The 17,702-nt window shown below is 46.3% G+C and overlaps 3 protein-coding genes across 5 annotated transcripts; 1 reads left to right on the top strand and 2 right to left on the bottom strand.

Moving 5' to 3' along the window:
- Positions 1 to 485: 485 nt before the first annotated feature.
- Positions 486 to 5,399, top strand: LOC120452327 (tensin). Its single transcript, XM_039636480.2, has 2 exons — positions 486 to 2,771; positions 4,664 to 5,399. Exon 1 carries the CDS (start codon positions 511 to 513, stop codon positions 2,689 to 2,691), a length of 2,181 nt encoding a protein of 726 aa, XP_039492414.1. The 5' UTR covers positions 486 to 510; the 3' UTR covers positions 2,692 to 2,771; positions 4,664 to 5,399.
- Positions 5,400 to 6,343: 944 nt separating this feature from the next.
- Positions 6,344 to 17,597, bottom strand: LOC120453685 (F-BAR domain only protein 2). Of its 3 annotated transcripts, none has more exons than XM_039638503.1 (13): positions 17,459 to 17,597; positions 12,289 to 12,585; positions 11,668 to 12,228; positions 11,409 to 11,604; positions 10,731 to 11,327; positions 9,784 to 10,044; positions 9,261 to 9,366; positions 8,847 to 9,187; positions 8,618 to 8,790; positions 7,818 to 8,551; positions 7,425 to 7,760; positions 7,134 to 7,363; positions 6,344 to 7,076 (listed from the first exon to the last, which is right to left on the bottom strand). In XM_039638503.1, exons 2-13 carry the CDS (start codon positions 12,316 to 12,318, stop codon positions 6,979 to 6,981), a joined length of 3,663 nt encoding a protein of 1,220 aa, XP_039494437.1. In that variant the 5' UTR covers positions 12,319 to 12,585; positions 17,459 to 17,597; the 3' UTR covers positions 6,344 to 6,978. The 3 variants fall into 3 exon arrangements, with proteins under 3 accessions (XP_039494437.1, XP_039494438.1, XP_039494439.1); XM_039638504.1 differs by having other exon boundaries at positions 10,908 to 11,327; XM_039638505.1 differs by lacking the exon at positions 9,784 to 10,044.
- On the bottom strand, positions 12,743 to 17,596 carry LOC120453686 (lysine-specific demethylase 3B). Its single transcript, XM_039638506.1, has 2 exons — positions 17,459 to 17,596; positions 12,743 to 15,399 (listed from the first exon to the last, which is right to left on the bottom strand). The coding sequence occupies exon 2, from the start codon at positions 15,383 to 15,385 to the stop codon at positions 12,821 to 12,823; it is 2,565 nt and encodes an 854-aa protein (XP_039494440.1). The 5' UTR covers positions 15,386 to 15,399; positions 17,459 to 17,596; the 3' UTR covers positions 12,743 to 12,820.
- Positions 17,598 to 17,702: the final 105 nt, after the last annotated feature.

Genomic DNA, 17,702 nt, shown 5'->3' with positions numbered 1-17,702 from the left:
AATGCTGTTCTTTCACTTTCGCAAGATCACTGGATTTGGTTGCCAAAGTTGTTGGTGTCAGCGAAAATGGAAAACTAACAATTACCAATATTTTAATTGTGTGATATTTTCATTATAAACATATATATATATTTTTTTATAACTTCAATTACTGTAACGCATTTTTCCATCGTAAAATCGAAAATGGACAAATGTTGCTCATACGCACTGTTGTCACAAAGCTGTCAAAAAATTACTCATACGCCAGATTGGCCACACTTACAAAGCTATTATAAGTTTATAATTAGATACGAGATGGATTTACTAAGGCCTAGCACACTGTGCCCACTCATGGCGAACCAGAAACAGACTTGAGGAGGTTGACTCGCTGTTTGTTGGCCAACAAACGCCGTGAGCGAGAGCGGGAGCCCAACCACGCGAGAGAGAGCGGAACGCCAACGCCGACTCTACGGTTTGAGTTGTATCTTCTCGACCTTTTTTTTGAATCAGTCTTTTGGAATTCGCGAAACAATGCGGTCGCCGTACGAAGAAAGCGCTGCTGCCGCCGACCACAAATACCAATACCAATACACCGCGGCCAATAATAACAATAATTACTATAAAAACTATAATGTGAATGGCAATGGGCAGGCGAATGGAAATGGGAATATAAGTGGAATTGGTAATGGAAATGGAATTGGTAACGGAAACGGCAACGGCAATGGAATACCTTATCACGCGCGCGAGAACTCGCTGCCATTTAGCTATGGCATAGCCAAAACTTCGACCCCGCTGCGCAAAACTCCGACACCTACGCGAGCGGATAGTTTTCTAGACTTTGATTTCGGGCCAACGAATACGAATGTGAATGCAAATAGTTCTAGTAATAATGTCGGTACTGGCGATATGATAAAGCCACCAACAAGGCTGACGAGCCCTTTGCTGGTGCGCAAAACGCTGGGCAATGGCGTTAGTCCCACCAGTTCGACCAATACCAACACCATAGCCAATACATACCACTACAGGTCGAGCAGCGCAACGCCGACGCCGGTGAGAGATAATTTCGAGCAGCTGCTGCGGGAGCGACGCGAAAAGGTCTACAATGAATATAGGAATCTGGACAGGGAGTCGTCGGGGGAGCGAGCCCGAGTGGCACCCGCTCCGCCCCAGCGGCAATACTATCCGAGCGATGGCTACGGCAATGGGCTGAAGAACGATAGCAATGGAACCCTTTACCGGAAGAGTCCCTCGTCGAATGGGAAACCCACGAAATACAACTACGATTTTGAGTTTAATCTGAACCTGGATGATGTGAGGCCCGAACCCAAAGGGTATACGACGAGGAATATTCAGTTCGAGGATCTGCGGCTGGATCAGGATGTGCCAGATGGTGTGGTCAATCGGCGGACCATGGAACGCAATTATCACACAATTAACAGCTTGGAAACGACCCACAAACGCCAACAGTTGGAGCCGTTGGAGCAACTGGGCGCCGTTTATGGCCAGAACCACATGGAGGAGACACTCACGCGCACACGTCGCGATCTCTCCGCATCCACATCGACATCCAAGTCCACCTCGCCATTGCCAGCAATAGGAGCACCACCAGCCATAGCAGCTGCACCAGCTTCGCCCATTTATGCCACCAGTACGAAGAGAGTGAGCAACCCAAATACCAATGGCCAACACCAGATGACGCCTAGTCCCACCAGCAGGCCAGAAACGCCCGCCTTTCCGGTCACACCGCGCACGCCTTTTGGGGCATCATCATCATCATCATCTGCGTCTCTGACGCCGACGACCCAATTGCCCCCGGAGTCCATCTACCAAACAGGGCCACGTCGTGGCCTACCGCCTGCTCTGCAGCCACTCGAGGTGTCCGCCGATTCCGTGCAATTCGCCCGGAGTTCGTCCCAGTTCTGGTACAAACCAAATCTCACGCGCGAGGATGCCATCGCTCTGCTGGCCGCCGCCCAGCCGGGCACGTTCCTGGTCAGGGACTCCACCACGTACAAGGATTCCTACGGCCTGGTGGTTAGGGTGGCTCAACCGCCCGCCGGTTCGCAGGAGCTGGTGCGTCACTTCCTCATCGAGCCCACGAAGGGCGGAGTGCATCTGAAGGGCTGCGATGACGAGCCGGTGTTCACATCACTGTCCGCCCTCGTCTTCGAGCATTCCATTAGCCAGCTGGCGTTGCCGTGTCTCCTCCGGCTGCCCGATCGGGATATAGTGCCACCGGTGCGGGCCACTACACCCGCCCAGCAGCATCTACTTGCCCACGGGGCGGCCACCAATGTGCTGTGGCTCTACTCCTGCGACACGGAATCGCTGACCGGCAACGAGGCCATCCGCAAGGCCATCCGGCTGATGTATGGCCAGCGACCCCTGCCGCAGCCCACGGAGGTGCACTTCAAGGTCTCCTCGCAGGGCATCACGCTCACGGACAACACGCGCAAGAAGTTCTTCCGGAAGCACTACACGGCGGATGTTATCTCCCACTGTGCCATCGATCCCGAGAACCGGATGTGGACCAGCGAGGGCGAGAGCGACAAGAAGACCATCTTCGCCTTCGTGGCCAGGAGGTCGCACAGCTCCACGGACAACCAGTGCCATGTGTTCTGCGACCTGTCCGTCAGCCAGCCGGCGGCGGCTATTGTCTCGTTCGCCAACCGAACGCTGCCCACCGAAAAGCTGCGCAACTACGTCCTGTAGGCGGGAGGGGGCGTGGCACGGGTCAACAGGTCAGCAGGCTGGGTTCCACTTCCAACCGGAGTGGAGTGGCGCACAAGCAGGTGAGACGCATGACGGGTGCAGTTTTGTTATGGGTCGTAAATGAGCGTTTTGCGGATTTGGGTGCGGTTCGGCCTTGGTTGGCGAAATTGCCAATTACAGTAGTCCTTCGAAAGGGTGGACTTTGTGGCGAAATTTTAAGCAAACTAATGTTTCTAATAGTTTGAGTCTAATACAATTTCTGTGTTCAGAGGAAACAGAATCTGTAGTAAATAAAAAGTACTTGGAAGTTGTGCCAGCACTGCACTCTTAAATTTTATGTTAATTTTTCTAAAGGTCAAACAATATTGGTCGTTAAAACTATTTGTTTAGAAAAGTACTTTCTAGAAACTATTTGTTTTCGGCATTTGTTTGTTTTAAGTATAGTATCTGTATTTGTCTGAAACAAATTGTTTTTCCGTGGCTTGGTTGAGACATTTTTATTTTTAGAGACTTTCCCTTGTTGTTTGTTTTAAAATAGACATTAGTTGCGCTTGCGGAACTATAATTTTGGCTATATCTCTTCTGCCCTTCTCCGAATTTGTTGGCTCCCAGCAATGTCCATAGAAATTTTCAATATTTGCTGTCACTGTATCATCATCGTTCTGCGCTCCAAATGGGAAACCTATTAAAAACGCTTCATTTTCTGGTGCCCTTCCGTTCGCCTGGATTCGTCTTCAAATTGTTTACTTTACATAACGCCCTGGCTGTTTGTTTGTTTGCTTAGCGGTTTCCATATACTGTCGAGCACACCATCCAAGATATATGCCCATATGTACATACGTATGTACGAATGAATCCACGAGCGCCATATAGAAGCATTTGGCTAACATTTCTGGCTACACGTTTTTCGCAACGGAAGTTTCTGTCATGAGTCAGTTGCCTATAAATGATTGAGTTTCGAATTTAGAATCGACGCAAGAAGCCCATCCAACACATTCGGCTCATCCACATCCACTGCGAGGTGGCCAAACTCTGGAGTGGAGGACCGCACCTATGTGTATACGGTATATACGGTAGCACCAGCCCCATTTGGCATTTCTTTCGATTTGATTAATTCCCCCCGCTCCGTTCACGGTCATGTGCTGAGGTCGCCCGATAAGGCCGGATCGCTTAACTGTGCATTGCCATGCTACGGAGGCAAACTTTTCATTAGTTGGCAGCATATATTCGCTATCAGGCCGCCAGGTGATCCACAATGCTATAATAATAGAGCCCAACATTTGGCTACAAATTGTGGCGCCTATAAAAAGATCTGCCCACAGACGATATAGAGTTTATAGTTATTGCTGTGCTGCTCTACTCTGTTCTGTTCTGTTCAGTTCAGTTCAGTTGTTTATTTGGCTCTAAAGATACATATTTTGGAATCACTTGATAAGAGTGAGAGACTAGTTGTTGATCTTGCTGGGCATTATAATCCAACGATTCTCTTTCGATTCCACCTTGAATTTTTTCGGAATTTTTCACTTGAGCCATAAAGCGGAATATGCAAATAAACAGACGGCAATAGAAATCGGTCTTAGGTCTCTATATAGCGCAAAAGTTGAAATAAATTCAGGCGAACCGGCGGGCGTCAATTGCGCATTTCAGAAAAACCGCATGCCGAACATACAAAACTTTATTCCAGGCACGTCTGTGTTAATTTTTTTTCAATTTCCAATTCCTCGCCCGGGGAGGTTCGGAAAAAAGTTATTGTATATGAAAGCGATGGGGTCTAAAAATAATATAGATTTAATATTTAAACGAGCACCACCTTTTTTTGCTCAGACCCACCCCATTGTTTATTCGATCGAATGATCTATTTGATCCGCAATTAAGCAATTATCCATCAGCATGAACAATTCGAATGGGTGGGTTGTAATTTACGATCTTGTTGCCGAGACTTAAATCGGATTTCTGCTTTCATCTCTTGCAGGCCAGTGGAACCGTACCAGTGGGTGATGCGGAGGAGGAGCCCAGCGCTGCAAGATGTACTAACTAATCACTTTACGAAATTGTGTCTAGCGATACAGTGAGCTTAACTGCGAATATGTTAACAGGAATGATGTCAGCCGTAGTTTATTTAGACACGCACACACTCAGAAGTCGGCGATATTTATGGCGAAGCTAAAACATATGTACACATGTGTACTATCAACTTGAATTGACTAAACGCACAGTGGGACAAGTGGATGCCCGAGTTTGATAAGATTGGCAACAGTTGGAGACGCCGATTCATATTTGCTTATACGCCCAAGGTATAAACAAAGACATGAGGATTGTGTTCAAATTTGAGAAACTTCCATGTGGCATTTCAAGGAATCTCGTACCACTGTGCTGGGGGCGAAGTGAAACTGATCACCGAAAGTTGACTGTTTATTAGCAAAAAAAAAAAAACAGTATGGATGTGTATATTATTGGCGAGTTGTGTGTTTTTATATAGGGTGCGCTTGTCAGACAAACGGAATTAAACTAATCTACCACATAATTTAAATTCGATTAATGTTAGTTTAGAATGTTGTTGAATAAAACCCAAAAGTACAAGCTAACCCAGAGAGCTTGTTCCCTAATTTATACCAGTAATATCTATATAATTAAATAAATATATGTATATGCTTAAGCACTACTAATGCAGTCAATATAAATAAAGTGCAATGTTGTTAAACAGATAAGAAGCCTTCGTATTAATCTAACTCCCTAAACTGACTTGCGAAAAGCGCTCAGCACCCAGCATCTGTTAATAATTTGTTATCTAACTAAAAACAGAGACTGCGTTCTAGATTTCAGGGCTGCTAATGTCATATATCAACAGACATGTGTGTTGTTGGGTCGGTTGCCTTTTGTTGAACAATTAATGGCTTTTTGTACCCACGGGCAATGGCAATATACAATATGCATTTGTATGAGCACAACAATTGTTTAGTAATTTAATCTTATCGTTTGCCAGCCATTCGACGCGATCTCTATGGTCAGCTACCCATAGGAAGTGTAAAGTTCCAGTCAGTCACCCTTGCCTCAATTGGATTCGCTTATTCCCGGCTCCAAAAGATTCGAGACACAAGTAGTCGCCTTTTGCCTAATGGACGAGTGCAATGTGATTGTACATACTTGTATATTTAAAAGGCAGCCCACAGTCAAGTGTGCCAAGTGAAATGAAAACGCGTCCGTCGACTCGACCTTGAGATCAATTTGTGGCGGCATGACGTCATCGCCAACGACAGCTGCCCCACGAGTTTTAAGACATTTCTTACAGAAATTTACAAATTAAATTTTAGGCTAATGCTCCCCAGCGATCTGTGCACCCACATTTTAATGATTTTGATTTCAGCATTTCAGCATTTCATTTCATCTCATTTCTTGTTCTATTTTCAACGGCCTGCTAATTTCCTATATGTATTTGCCTTGTCAGGCGCCCCAAAGAGACCGAAACCAGTTTGTCATGTTCTTTGCCTAAATTCGATAATTAATTGAACGCCGGAGAAACGAGAGTCTGAAACGCTGAAAACGGCGACAAACTCCGGTTGCAGCATGAACTGGGCAGTGTCGCCTTATCCAGACCTCTGGTCCGGTGACGAAAGCAATATCCATCGAGATTCCAAGCGAGACGCAGTGCAGGTTTTGTATCTTACATTTAATACATTTGGATTTGGTTGTGTGTACAAAAGTGAACATAAAATCAACGTTCGGTGTGTTGTTTTTAGATATCTACATAGCTACATACAATATCGTTCGTTTACATCATATTCAGTTAAACATAATAAATACACTTTAATAATATATACTCGCATACGTATATATAACAAATAATACATCCAGATTTTGCAGACCCGCATTTCGGACCTCCGCAGGCAGATTCAACACTTCGCGTGAAAAACAGAATTTTGTGTGTACAAAAATACATAATAGGTCCCACTTTCGATTTCGTTTGGATATCAATTGCTGGAATGCCAATTGATATAATTTCGATTTTCCTCAATTTTGTCATGCTTCAATCTGTGCAAATGTTAAAGTTTGTCAATTTCATTCCGCATTGCGTTGTCCAAATCGAAATCAAGTATGGGGGTTATAATAAAAAGCTCTGAGAAAACTATGCAGGCTCCTCTATTCCTGTGCCTAATTAAATATGGTTTGGGTGTGTATGTGGTTGTCTCATATTAAAGATTAGTTACAAAAATTTCTCTATTTTTTCACGAGCCTATTGCCATATTGCCATTTTTCGTTCCCATTTGCCGTCTATTGAGTGGGGAGCAACTAATTCGACTTCGCCGAGTACGGACTGGTGGAACCGACCGACGGAGGCGTGGGTGTAGCTCCACTGCGAATGCCATCGCCTTCGCACACATATTTTCCTGAAAAGTGAACGAAAATTACAGAGCTGTTTATATAAAACGTATATTCAAACGCACCAGAAACGAAGCGCCGTTTGACCAAGGACAAGCGATAGCCACTGCCCTGGAGCTCGAACTCGATGCCCGAAAGTGTGGTGCCCTCGCAGTTGAACTGGGTGGCCAGGAGTGCCGGCGTAGAAGGACCATCGTTGAGCTCCAAGCGTGCCCGCAGAGTGCCCACTCCGCCGTCTTGTGAATTCTGCGAGATGTCCGTAAAGTTCCACACCAATCGATTCGATTCTCCCAACCTAGAAACCAAAAATGCGATCGGTTATAATTAAATATACAAAGAAATTGTCACTTCCTTACCAGGCAGAATGCGGCTTCGACTGGACATTGCGCACAGATCCATTGACGGGCACCGAGAGCGTGACATTCAGAAGTGGCGAGGCACTGGCCATGGCGTGGTTATTGTACTTGTAGTCCACTTTGAGGGCCGTGTAGCTGGACTCACACTTCCAGTAGCTGACCAGTTGGAAGGGACACGAGCTGGCTCCCGGCTTGGTGCGCACCTGATACTTGAGTATGTCCACGTTGAAGTAGGAGGCTGTCGGGTTATTCTCCGCCTGCCTTCGGAGCAGGGCCGTTAAAGCACCCATATTGAACTCCAACATCGTGCTAACAGAACTCGACTGCTGGCGATCTCTGCAATTAATCCAAATAAGATTATTTGATTTCTACAATTAAGATCTCAAAACTTACATTTGCACCAGTTTTCCGTTGGGCACCAGGTTCTCCAGATTCTGAACGTGCTTAATGCGGAAACCCAGCTTGGCTGGATTTGGATTATTGGCTAAAAGGCCGGCAATGCCAGCTGGGAATGATAGCATCATATCACCGGACACTTTCACCTGGCAGCGCGACTCATCGCTGCCCCGAAAATATGCGTGTATGATTTCGTGGAATGCCACTGCCAGCGGTATGGTGTCCGAAATGCCGATTGTGAGTGGAGAGGGTCCTCGCGAGGAGCCCACGCCCCCGATGGCCGTACGGAACTCCAGACTGCCAATGCTCTCGGCTCGATTCATGGCTGTCACCGGAGCCGGCGACATTCTGCCGCGTCCAGGCGCGGTCGCTGTTGCCGCCGGTCCAATGGCAATCATATCAGAGCGTCGCGATGGCGGTCGTGGTATGGCTATGCTTCCACCTGTTGACGCTGACGTCGGTGTTGGTATTTGTCTTCCGGGCGGTTTTCCCAGCGTCGCCGATGAGGGCGCCGACATACTCATGTCACCCAACTCTGAGAAGATATCGCCAAGATCGGCATAGCGACTGTTGGTCGTGGTGTTTGCGTTATTATTGTTGGACAGCGTGGGACTCTGCAGCGGGGCATAAGGATGCACACTGGCCGTGGGAGTGGAGGCATTCGATATTTCCGGCGACTGTTGACGCGATGCCGGAGCTCCTCTGGCTGCTTGCAACTGCTGGCTGTGATGCTGTGTTGGAAATAGATTTGTGTTTTTTAAACAACCTTACATAACTTTCATGGTAGAGGAACTCACTGAAAATACTCCAGTTGGGGACAGCGAAATGTTCTCCACGGTGGCACGCAGCTCGTCCACGCTGGCCGACATGGGCGCCTGGCCATTCTTCAATGGCTTAATGCTCACATGGATCCGGCGTTCCTGCTTATCGTTGTCGGAGTCCGTATCCGAGTCGGAATAGAAACTGCCAGCTGTAAGTTTCCCATTTAAGTCAAGCGTTCAGAAGATATTCAAGTTAAGAGCTTACATTTATCCTGGCCCTCCTCCCACGCTATTTCCTTAGCAGGCTGTATGCTGAATCCCTCCTCATCCACCTCATAGCCAGTTCCGGTGCCACTTGTGGCGCCCGCAGCCGTGGTCGAAGCCGAGTTGGTTAGGGCACCTGCATTGGGAAGGCTCCCACTGGCCACGGCGGCACCTCCGCTGCCCCCCATGCTACTTGCACCTGCGGAATCCACGCTTCCTTGAGCTGAGGTCACCGACAGGGCGGCCAGGCCACCGCCTGCGCTACTGCCGCTGGAATTCTGCGTCTTCATGCTGCGCCCATGGTCGTCATAGTCCAACAGCGTGTTGTTGCCGCGATCCAAACTAGAAAATAGAATGAGATCGGCAACGGTTAAGATTTTAGTAATTGAGGCATGTAAGCATTTTGTAGACCCACCTGGTAAGGCGTTCTTCCTGTATGTTCTCGGCGGACTCATTGTCTTTCTTTTTCTTAGCCTTTTTGGTTTTTGTCTTGTCGCGACGACTGCGTAAAATACCAGAGACTACCGGCGAAAGGTGGATCAGATTAATGAAAGCAAGATTAATGAGATTCTTGAGTGAATAAGCAAGCTTATGGCTAATAGAATACACAGGAAAAGAAGGTGACACCTCAACACATCAATGTTGAGACTTCTGTGATGGGAATAACTGTGTAATACAAACAGTTCATAGTTGAAACTTAAATGCATTGTCTTCCTCAGAACTCAAACACCGCCCTAAAGTGCTTCAATAACAATTAAATGTTAATCGGGTATGAGAGAACAATAAGTTGAGCACACAGAAAAGCCTTTAAATATACATATTTCGGATAGGTACATGCAATTTTTTTTTTGGTGGAAATGCTGTACAGGTGTTTTAGTAATTGGAGAGGTGGTGAAATGGGGGCCAATCACTTTCATTGACATTCTTGATTCATTTACCCTGAGAGTTTGATGTGAATATATTTAAAAGTGACGTTGCACGTCTGGACGTTGTCGTTGTGGCGGTTGTTGCTGCTGCAGATGTTGCTGCCGTAGCTGCTGCAGTCTGTTGTAGGTGCTCTTGCTCATTTAATGATTTCGATAGCTGCTGCTCGCTTGTCGTTGCGTTCAATTGCTTCTTCCCAGGCGCACTCGCCGCAGCAATTGCAGTGGCACTTGCGGTTGGAGTTAAGGCCTCTGCCGGTTGCTGTTGTGTCTGATCTAAAGTTTTGATTTCGATTAGTCGATCGGTGCATGGATGGGTGGATGATTGGGATGAGCAGTGGTTGATGGATGCGATGGATGTATGTATGCGAAGCATGTATACGGAAATAAGACGAAGAAAAGCATAGAGAAAAGATTGCTGTTGTAAGTGCTATTAGTTCAATGGCTTTATGGCATTTGTGTGTGCGTGTGGATGTGCTGTAGTTTATGTAAAAAGTCAAGACAATTGTCTGATTGATTGGCTGGTGTTTGAGTGTACAATTAAAGATCGCATTAAACTAGTAAACGAAGATTTTAAATAAAAATAAATAAAGTCCATACAATTATATACAATTATCATGGAAATAAGACTATTTCCAAAGGCTTAGTACTTAGTCCATAAAACATAATAAGAAAAATATTATTGTTTCATGAAAACAGTACTATGAATTAGATCCCACATTTTCTTATAACCAATTACAAAATTTAAGCAGTATGAATAGATACAGTTTAGAGACGAACATAAACTTAAGTACATATAAAAGAACATATAAGGAAATATGTTACAGTAGAAATAGATCAAATTTAAAGATCAACTGATAGACCCCACAAGTACATACATAGATTAAACTTTTACCATACAACGATGTCAACGAAAAATAATAAATAAAAACATAAACCAAATAAAATCAAAGAGAAAGAACCTTGATTGCTAGTATCCTCAGAATTAGGGGAATTTTTGGTGATATTTGTGGTGAGATTATTCGTGCCAGTTGTTGTTGTAGTTGTTGCTGTTGTGTTGTTGGTGTTCAAGTTGTTGCTATTGTTGCTTGCTGTTATCGTGGTGGTGGTATTGTTGGTGCTACCACTTCCGCCCATACCGAAATTTCCGGCGCCTGCGGACGGCTGCTGTTTGGCAGTGGGCAAAAACCAGGAGCGCAAGCTCTTCACCGTGGATGTGGCTCCACCAGTCGGCTGCGGTTGTATCCCAGATGCATTTGCTCCCGCCAGCATGTCCGGCGATGTGGGACGCGGAGAGCCCAAAGCTCCCAGTATCGGATCCTCGGCAAAGGGAATACTTCCGCTGGCAGCACTTCCGCTCCCAACAGAGATTGCCGCCAAGGCATCGCCCCGCTGATCCATGGACACCGCACTGCCCGAGGCAGTCGTTGCTGCATTTCCAGTCCGCAGAGCAGCCTGAATGCTGGTGGCCGAATTTGAGTTGGACGCGCTGGCCGAGACCTGCGGCTGCTGGAGACGAGAACCACTCGACAAGGCCACGTACTCCAGTTCAGGCATTTCTGCAATAAGAAGCATAACAATTCATTATTCGTTTGAAAGATGTTACCAAATTTACTACGCGTTATTGATTGCTGACTTACCTGGCTTCTCCAAGCCCGTGTACTTATTGAGCACAAACTGTTCTAGCAGTTTATCAACAGACATGTCGACAAACTGCCTCTTGAAGTCGGAGTGTACTTGACCCACCATATCGTGATTGTTCTGCAGCATTTCCAGATACGTGGACAGAAACTCCTTCATTTGACGAAGGTGTACCTCCTCAATCTCTTGAAAGCGCTTTAATTCAAAATATTAGATAAATTCATTTGAACTTAATACGTTCAATGCAAGTCTTCTTACCTTGCAGGTTTGGGTCATGCGTCGCTCGAATTCGTTCTTAATGGGGTTATGCTTATCCAACAAGGCCTTGTACTCCTCCTGCAGTTTTTTCAGCTTGCCCTCCAGCTTCTCGGCATCCTTGTGCGAGCCGTTGTCCTTGCGCAACTTCTCCAGCTCCTGGACCTTGCTGGCGTACAGATCGCGCAACTTTTGCACTGCCACCGTCGACGTCTGGATGGCTTGGACACACTCAAGAGTCTGCGATTCCTCCTCCTTGACGGATTTGTGCTTCTTGTGCAGCTCGTCGGCATACTTGGCGACATCCTTGACCAGCTCGGTCAGCTTTTGCACCATCTGCAGGTGGAGCGTGGAGAGCTTCTCCGCCGACGTTCGCAGTATGGTCCAAACAGGTGCGAATGTGCTATTTAGTGTACCAGCCTTGTGGGCCAGCTTGGACATCATCTTCGAGTTCTGCTCCTCAATGTTAGACTTCTCGCGCAGAAACTCGGACAACTCCTTGCTGGCAATCAGGCCAAACTTCATGTTGTGGTACAAAACATCGTAGCCATTGTTCTTCTCCCCCTACAAATGAAATGAAAGTATATTTAACTGATGGTTTGGTATGTAGGTTATTTGACTCACCCAAAAATAATCGTTGAAATCGACCGTCATTTTAGTTGTATTCTTAATATATCGATCTTTAGGCTAGTTTAGCAGAAACTTAATTTCCCTTTCCACTCTCGGTTAACATAAAAGGCTTTCTGGCGTTGTAATTGACTTGACTTATCTAGGGGCCCCAGATTAGTAGTGTGATCCTTACGATGCTACTGTCTGCCTGTGCTGGACTCCTCATCATCAGATTCAGCTCCGTCCTCAGCATGCATGGGCATTTGTTGCTGGCGAGTATCTTGCTTAGGCTTAGTGTGTTCTATGTAAATACTAGAAATTTCAATGAAATCAATTAATATGAATTCATATACATATATTTATTTTTTTTAAATAGAAAATGTAGCTCAAAACTTTATTAGTTAACCGTGCGCTGGATGACAAATAAATAAATGTACCCTTTTTTTTTTATTCTAAGTATGTATTTATTGATTATTTGACATTCTAAAATCTTATAAAAAATAATAAATGTTAAATGGTTTGAAAAAAATTAAAAGGTGAGACAGTTCTAATCTGCATTTAGCTTGGCCATTTCCGCATCAATTCGCTCATCCAAAGCTCTGGTCAGGATGGTACAACAGTCCTTTATGGCATGGTAGATAATATTCTTGATCTGAAGTTTGTCCTCGTGATTTGTGTGCGAGTGCGAGAGTCTTCTGAACTCGTGCGTAAGATGATAGCAGTGCGTTATGTTTTCCGGCGAGACAAAATCCTCGGCCACCTTGATGCAGTTGTGCAGATTCTGCACTTGATGAGGGGCGCCAGCTGGTATAAAGACAGCGTCGCCCAAGCACTGGACAATCGGATGTCCCTCCACGCCGTACTCCTTGAATAAACGGGCACGCAATTTGTCGTCCAAGTACCAATTCTGATCGTGAATAGGATCGTGATCCGGCTCCAGGCGAAAACCCTTCTCCAGGGTAACGCGGTTAAGTAGATCTCTTATTTTGTCCGCATCTCGAGCTGGAAATATGTGCCAAAGGGCTCCGGGTAGAACATCTGGCGACTGGCAACGAGCTCTAGTGATGTAATCGCAGCCGCCTAGAGCTATGGCTTTCTGCGTGGCGGCCATGTGAGGTTTAGTGTCCCCATCCTGTGGTATTCCCACATAAACCATTATATTGACTGCATCCGAGATGTCCAAGTGGAGATTGGTGGTCCCCTTGTCTGGGTGCAATGCAGAGCCATAGGCGTTGTACATTTTGGGTCCTAAATCTGGTGGGACAAACATCTTGGGCAAGCAGCTGGCAATGTTGAGGTTTCCCGTGCGAAGAGTGTACTCCGGCATGGGCAGTCCCTTCATCAAATCAGCAAACCTGGTGGGCAGTATTTCCGCAAAATCATCACCCGGCGGCCAATCCTTAAGCTTCAAGAGCATGGGCTTGCCATTGGCATCTAGCAATCGCTTGCCCATACACTGAAATCCCTCCCAGAAGTGTCGCATCGGCTGATTGGGGACCAGATTTCCATTCAGGCAATTAATAAGATCATTGGGCTTGTCGCCAAAGTCTCGGCAAAAGGCTTGTGGATGCCAAAGGTCTAAATTCAAGGAGCGTGCCACCTCTGAGATCATCACTGGCTGGCCGCATTTCCAAACCTCCTGGTACAGAACTCGATTATCCGGATGCATGGCATCAGTGAGTCTCAGCAGTTTGCCATCGCAGAGCCACTCGTGCGGAACTCCTGGAGCCAACTGAGTGGAGTGGGCTAAGGTCATGGCCCGTGGTGGAAGGAACCGTCTCAAACCGGCCAATCCCTTCCTTAGGAAGTTAATGTGCTTGAAATTGTCAAACGCCGTTGTTATGGGGTCCTTCCCCAAGGTTTCCTTGGTCCACACTCGTCCTGGGACATAATCTATACCTCTCTCTCGGGCGAACTCCAGCTTCTTGGCGTGCAGTTGATCGAGGCGCTGTTGCTGGTGTACCTTCTGCTCGGAGGCCAGCGAAGAGTAGCTGGTGTGCTGTTTTAACTGCGACTCCTTAATCATATCCTGGATCAGCTCGTTTAGTTGTGCATCTTCCACCGCTTGCTTGCTCAGAAGGCAGCCGCAGACCTGTGGCACCTGCCACAACGTCCGCACCTCGTGCAGCAACCTGCCCAAGACGTTGAGGGCATCGCCGGCTATGATCTGTGTTAGCATCAGCTCGGTAAGGGCGTGCTCCTGTGGGCCACTGGGATCGCTGCAGAGCAGCCAGTGGTACTCATCGCATCCCTTTTGGGCAGTGTTCTCCGCACGGCGCAGACGCAGTCCCTCCTTGCGATCTTTGAAGCAGTCCAGGCACACTCCAAAGCCGCACTTGCGACAAGTCCAATGGTAGTTGAACAGCGTGGTGTCACACACATCGCAAATCTCTCGTGTGCCTTTTACGGCCTTCTTCCAAGCAATGGTTCCGTCCGGATTTTGGTGCAACCTCAAAGCCTCTGCTTCCTGGCGCCACAAATAGCAGAACTGGTCGCCGGCATGCAGCAGGATGTACCTGCAAACCTGTATATCCATGTACCCGCTGGTCGGGGCTGTGTTTTTATCCGGCTGCCAAATGGCAATGTCCTCCGGTGACGGCTCACTGTACGGATTTGGAAAGCCAACCACGCCCAGCTCTCCGTTCTCATTGAACTGAAGACGCCGGAACTCATAGAAGCGGCAATAAACATCGCTTGCTGGACTGGATTCACCCTCCTTCGTAGCCAAGTTCCTTCTTCGGCACTCCCGACACTTGGGAATCGGTGAGGATCCTGCTGCTGGCTGTGCCTGCTGCAACTTAAAGCAGGGCAAATCCTGCAGAAATATGGAGCCACTGGTCCGGAACTCATCGTGCCGCTGCTGCTCCTCCTCGGTCAGCGGTGGCACTTGGTCAGGGATCTCTTCTTCCTGCTGCATTGGCTGTTCCGCTCTTAAGGTTGAAGTCTCCACTTCCCGGCAGGCTCTCTTTGTGGGCGAGGAGTCATTGGATATGTGTATCTCTATGATGGATTTCGGTTCAGAGCGTGAGGAAATTGAGGATGAGGCCGAGGACACGGTGCGTTTGCGGCTCGTTCTCGTGGCGACCAGTGCCGCCAATTCTTTTTGTGACATTTCGGCTCCTCGGTCTTCGGAAACGAGAAAAGAGGGAGAAAAAAATGATCGTGGTTTGAGGTTGCTCTTTGTAGACTCTTCAACTGGCAGCCTGGTAATGTTTCCCATGAGGAGGTGGCTGCTGCTCCGTGCTCCATGCTCTTTCTGCATTGTGATTCAATAACATTGCGCCTCGAGTCACGTTCTTCTGTTCGCGTTTGGCTGGATTTCGCGCATCTTGCACACGATTACAACACGCCCGATGTTGCAACATTGCCGGTAATGTGGCGAACAACTTTCGTTGGCTTTCTTCTTCAATGCACACGCACATCTTAATGAATAGAGCAGAGCTTCAAGAGAATACAGCACAACTACTCACTGCCTCCACATTACCAGGCACACAGAAAACGCTTAAGACTACGTTAAATTTGCTTACAATAGACTAAATAACTTATTTCATGAATATTGCATTGGTAGATAAGATTTCAGCACTTAAATTGATAGGTTGGATAAGCCATACAGCATGGGCAAACATATCGATTCTCTAACTTTAACTTGAGGCCCATTTTTGTTTGGGTGGGTCCAGCACTGGTTGGGTTTGTAAATAAACGATAACTAAGTTTCTTTATCAGTGTATGTGAATGTGTTTGCCTACTAGATCACGAGAAAGCAATAAATTACGGAACTTTAAATATAATTGCGTTGCTCCCAAAATATCACGTATACGACATGATGTGTCAATTACATTAGAGTGGGTTGCCATAGTTACAGTTGTATATCTTGGTTGGGTGGAACCAAAATATAAAACTTCGACCGCCAAAAGGTCAAACGCATTGTACATTGAAAACAAATATATGTAGCTGTTGAAATTGTATTTACATTTGTCAACCAGTAAAAATAGGTTTAATGATAAATACATTTCATAAAAATAATGACATGTACATACATATGTATGTATTTATCACCATAATATGGGCGTCGCAAACTAAAAACTGCTGGACTACTGATAAACCCCCTCTAAAACAGCGCTAAATGAGTTTGGACAACCGAAAATTCAGCTATTTGCTGTTACTTTCATTATGAACATGATAATCAACCGACTGGCAAATGAGAGGTTATCGCACGATATGGCTAGGAATCCAGGGGATTCGGATTGAAACTAACAGCGCCGTTAACAGGGGCAACAAGTGTCAGCAGAAGTCAGGCACAGCAAACACCGGAGGAATATGCAGAGTCCGGATAATTAAGGCGACACCTATAAATTAACCCTAGGTCACAAAAAGCAGAAGCTCACACACACACACACACACACGCGCATGGCGACACTACAAACAAACAGACTTGTTTGTATTTTTTTTGGGCGTTCACCGTCATCGAGCAGAAAAGTTGTACGAAAAGTGGGAAAAGGGAAATGAGAAAAGCACAAAACGCCAAGCGAAGAAAACCCTACAAGTTACTCCGCAGGGCCCTCCTAACGCCCGCCCCTTGCCAATTTGATCAATCAATTCACTCGCTGACCTTTTAATTCAATGATGTTCTGCAATTTATATAACACTGGCCGCGAGCATCCAACAAACAATTAATATGCCCACAGAGACACTCTCGTTATTAACAATGCTGCCTGATAAGGCAGTGAGATAAATATTTATGTACGCTACACTGCACTGCATAGCAATAGTACCAACAACTGGAAGCAGCTCGGCAACACTGTCCTATTACTACACCGTTCTACATTTGTTTTTTTTTTTTGTTTTGTGGCATCCTGGCGTTAGTCTTCAATGAATTTGTTTTTGCTTGCCCGTTTGGAGGTGCAGATTGTTTGAATCCGCTGTGATAAATGCACAATTAATAGGCGCTTGGCAGTGCAGGGAATGCACTCGCTGCAATTCAGAACCGCTGCCTTTGTCGAGTTTTATCAATTTAAATTTGTGTACTGAAACTCACAAACACCAGCACACACGCACACTGCCGCACAGGCACGCACACAGCCAAATGTCAAACTTGGCGTTCCTTGGCATACAAATTGGATTGGATAGAACAGAGAAGCTGACATTGCAGCGCGTTTTTTTTTCGGGGAGTGGCCACTTCACTTACATCTACTTATTGCATGTTGTGTAACCGCTTGAGTTTAACTTCTGTAATACTTTTGCCCGTGTTAACTTCACTCGATTTGAAGCGAAAAATTCGATTTTTCATTAGCACTGAGCGAAGCGCAACTAGAGCTGGCCAACAAGTCGATGCTGAAGTGATAATTATCGATTAATGGTAGTTGAAATGCATGGTAGCCCTGGATTGGAGTAGAACCCGGCTAACAGATTAGTACGCCCGCAATCCAATA

Source organism: Drosophila santomea, chromosome 3R, assembly GCF_016746245.2.
Source record: "Drosophila santomea strain STO CAGO 1482 chromosome 3R, Prin_Dsan_1.1, whole genome shotgun sequence".
Lineage (NCBI taxonomy): Eukaryota > Metazoa > Arthropoda > Insecta > Diptera > Drosophilidae > Drosophila > Drosophila santomea.
The sequence above is the reverse complement of the archived record's forward strand: the minus strand, read 5'-3'. Positions and strand labels throughout refer to the sequence as shown.

Coding starts and splice junctions, on each gene's coding strand:
- LOC120452327 (XM_039636480.2), top strand. CDS start 511: ATGCGGTCGCCGTACGAAGAAAGCGCTGCTGCCGCCGACCACAAATAC.
- LOC120453686 (XM_039638506.1), bottom strand. CDS start 15,385: ATGTCACAAAAAGAATTGGCGGCACTGGTCGCCACGAGAACGAGCCGC.
- LOC120453685 (XM_039638503.1), bottom strand. CDS start 12,318: ATGACGGTCGATTTCAACGATTATTTTTGG. Junction 11,328..11,408: donor CACGGGCTTGGAGAAGCCAG/GTAAGTCAGCAA, acceptor TTCTTATTGCAG/AAATGCCTGAACTGGAGTAC. Junction 7,364..7,424: donor TCGAAGCCGCATTCTGCCTG/GTAAGGAAGTGA, acceptor TTTGGTTTCTAG/GTTGGGAGAATCGAATCGAT.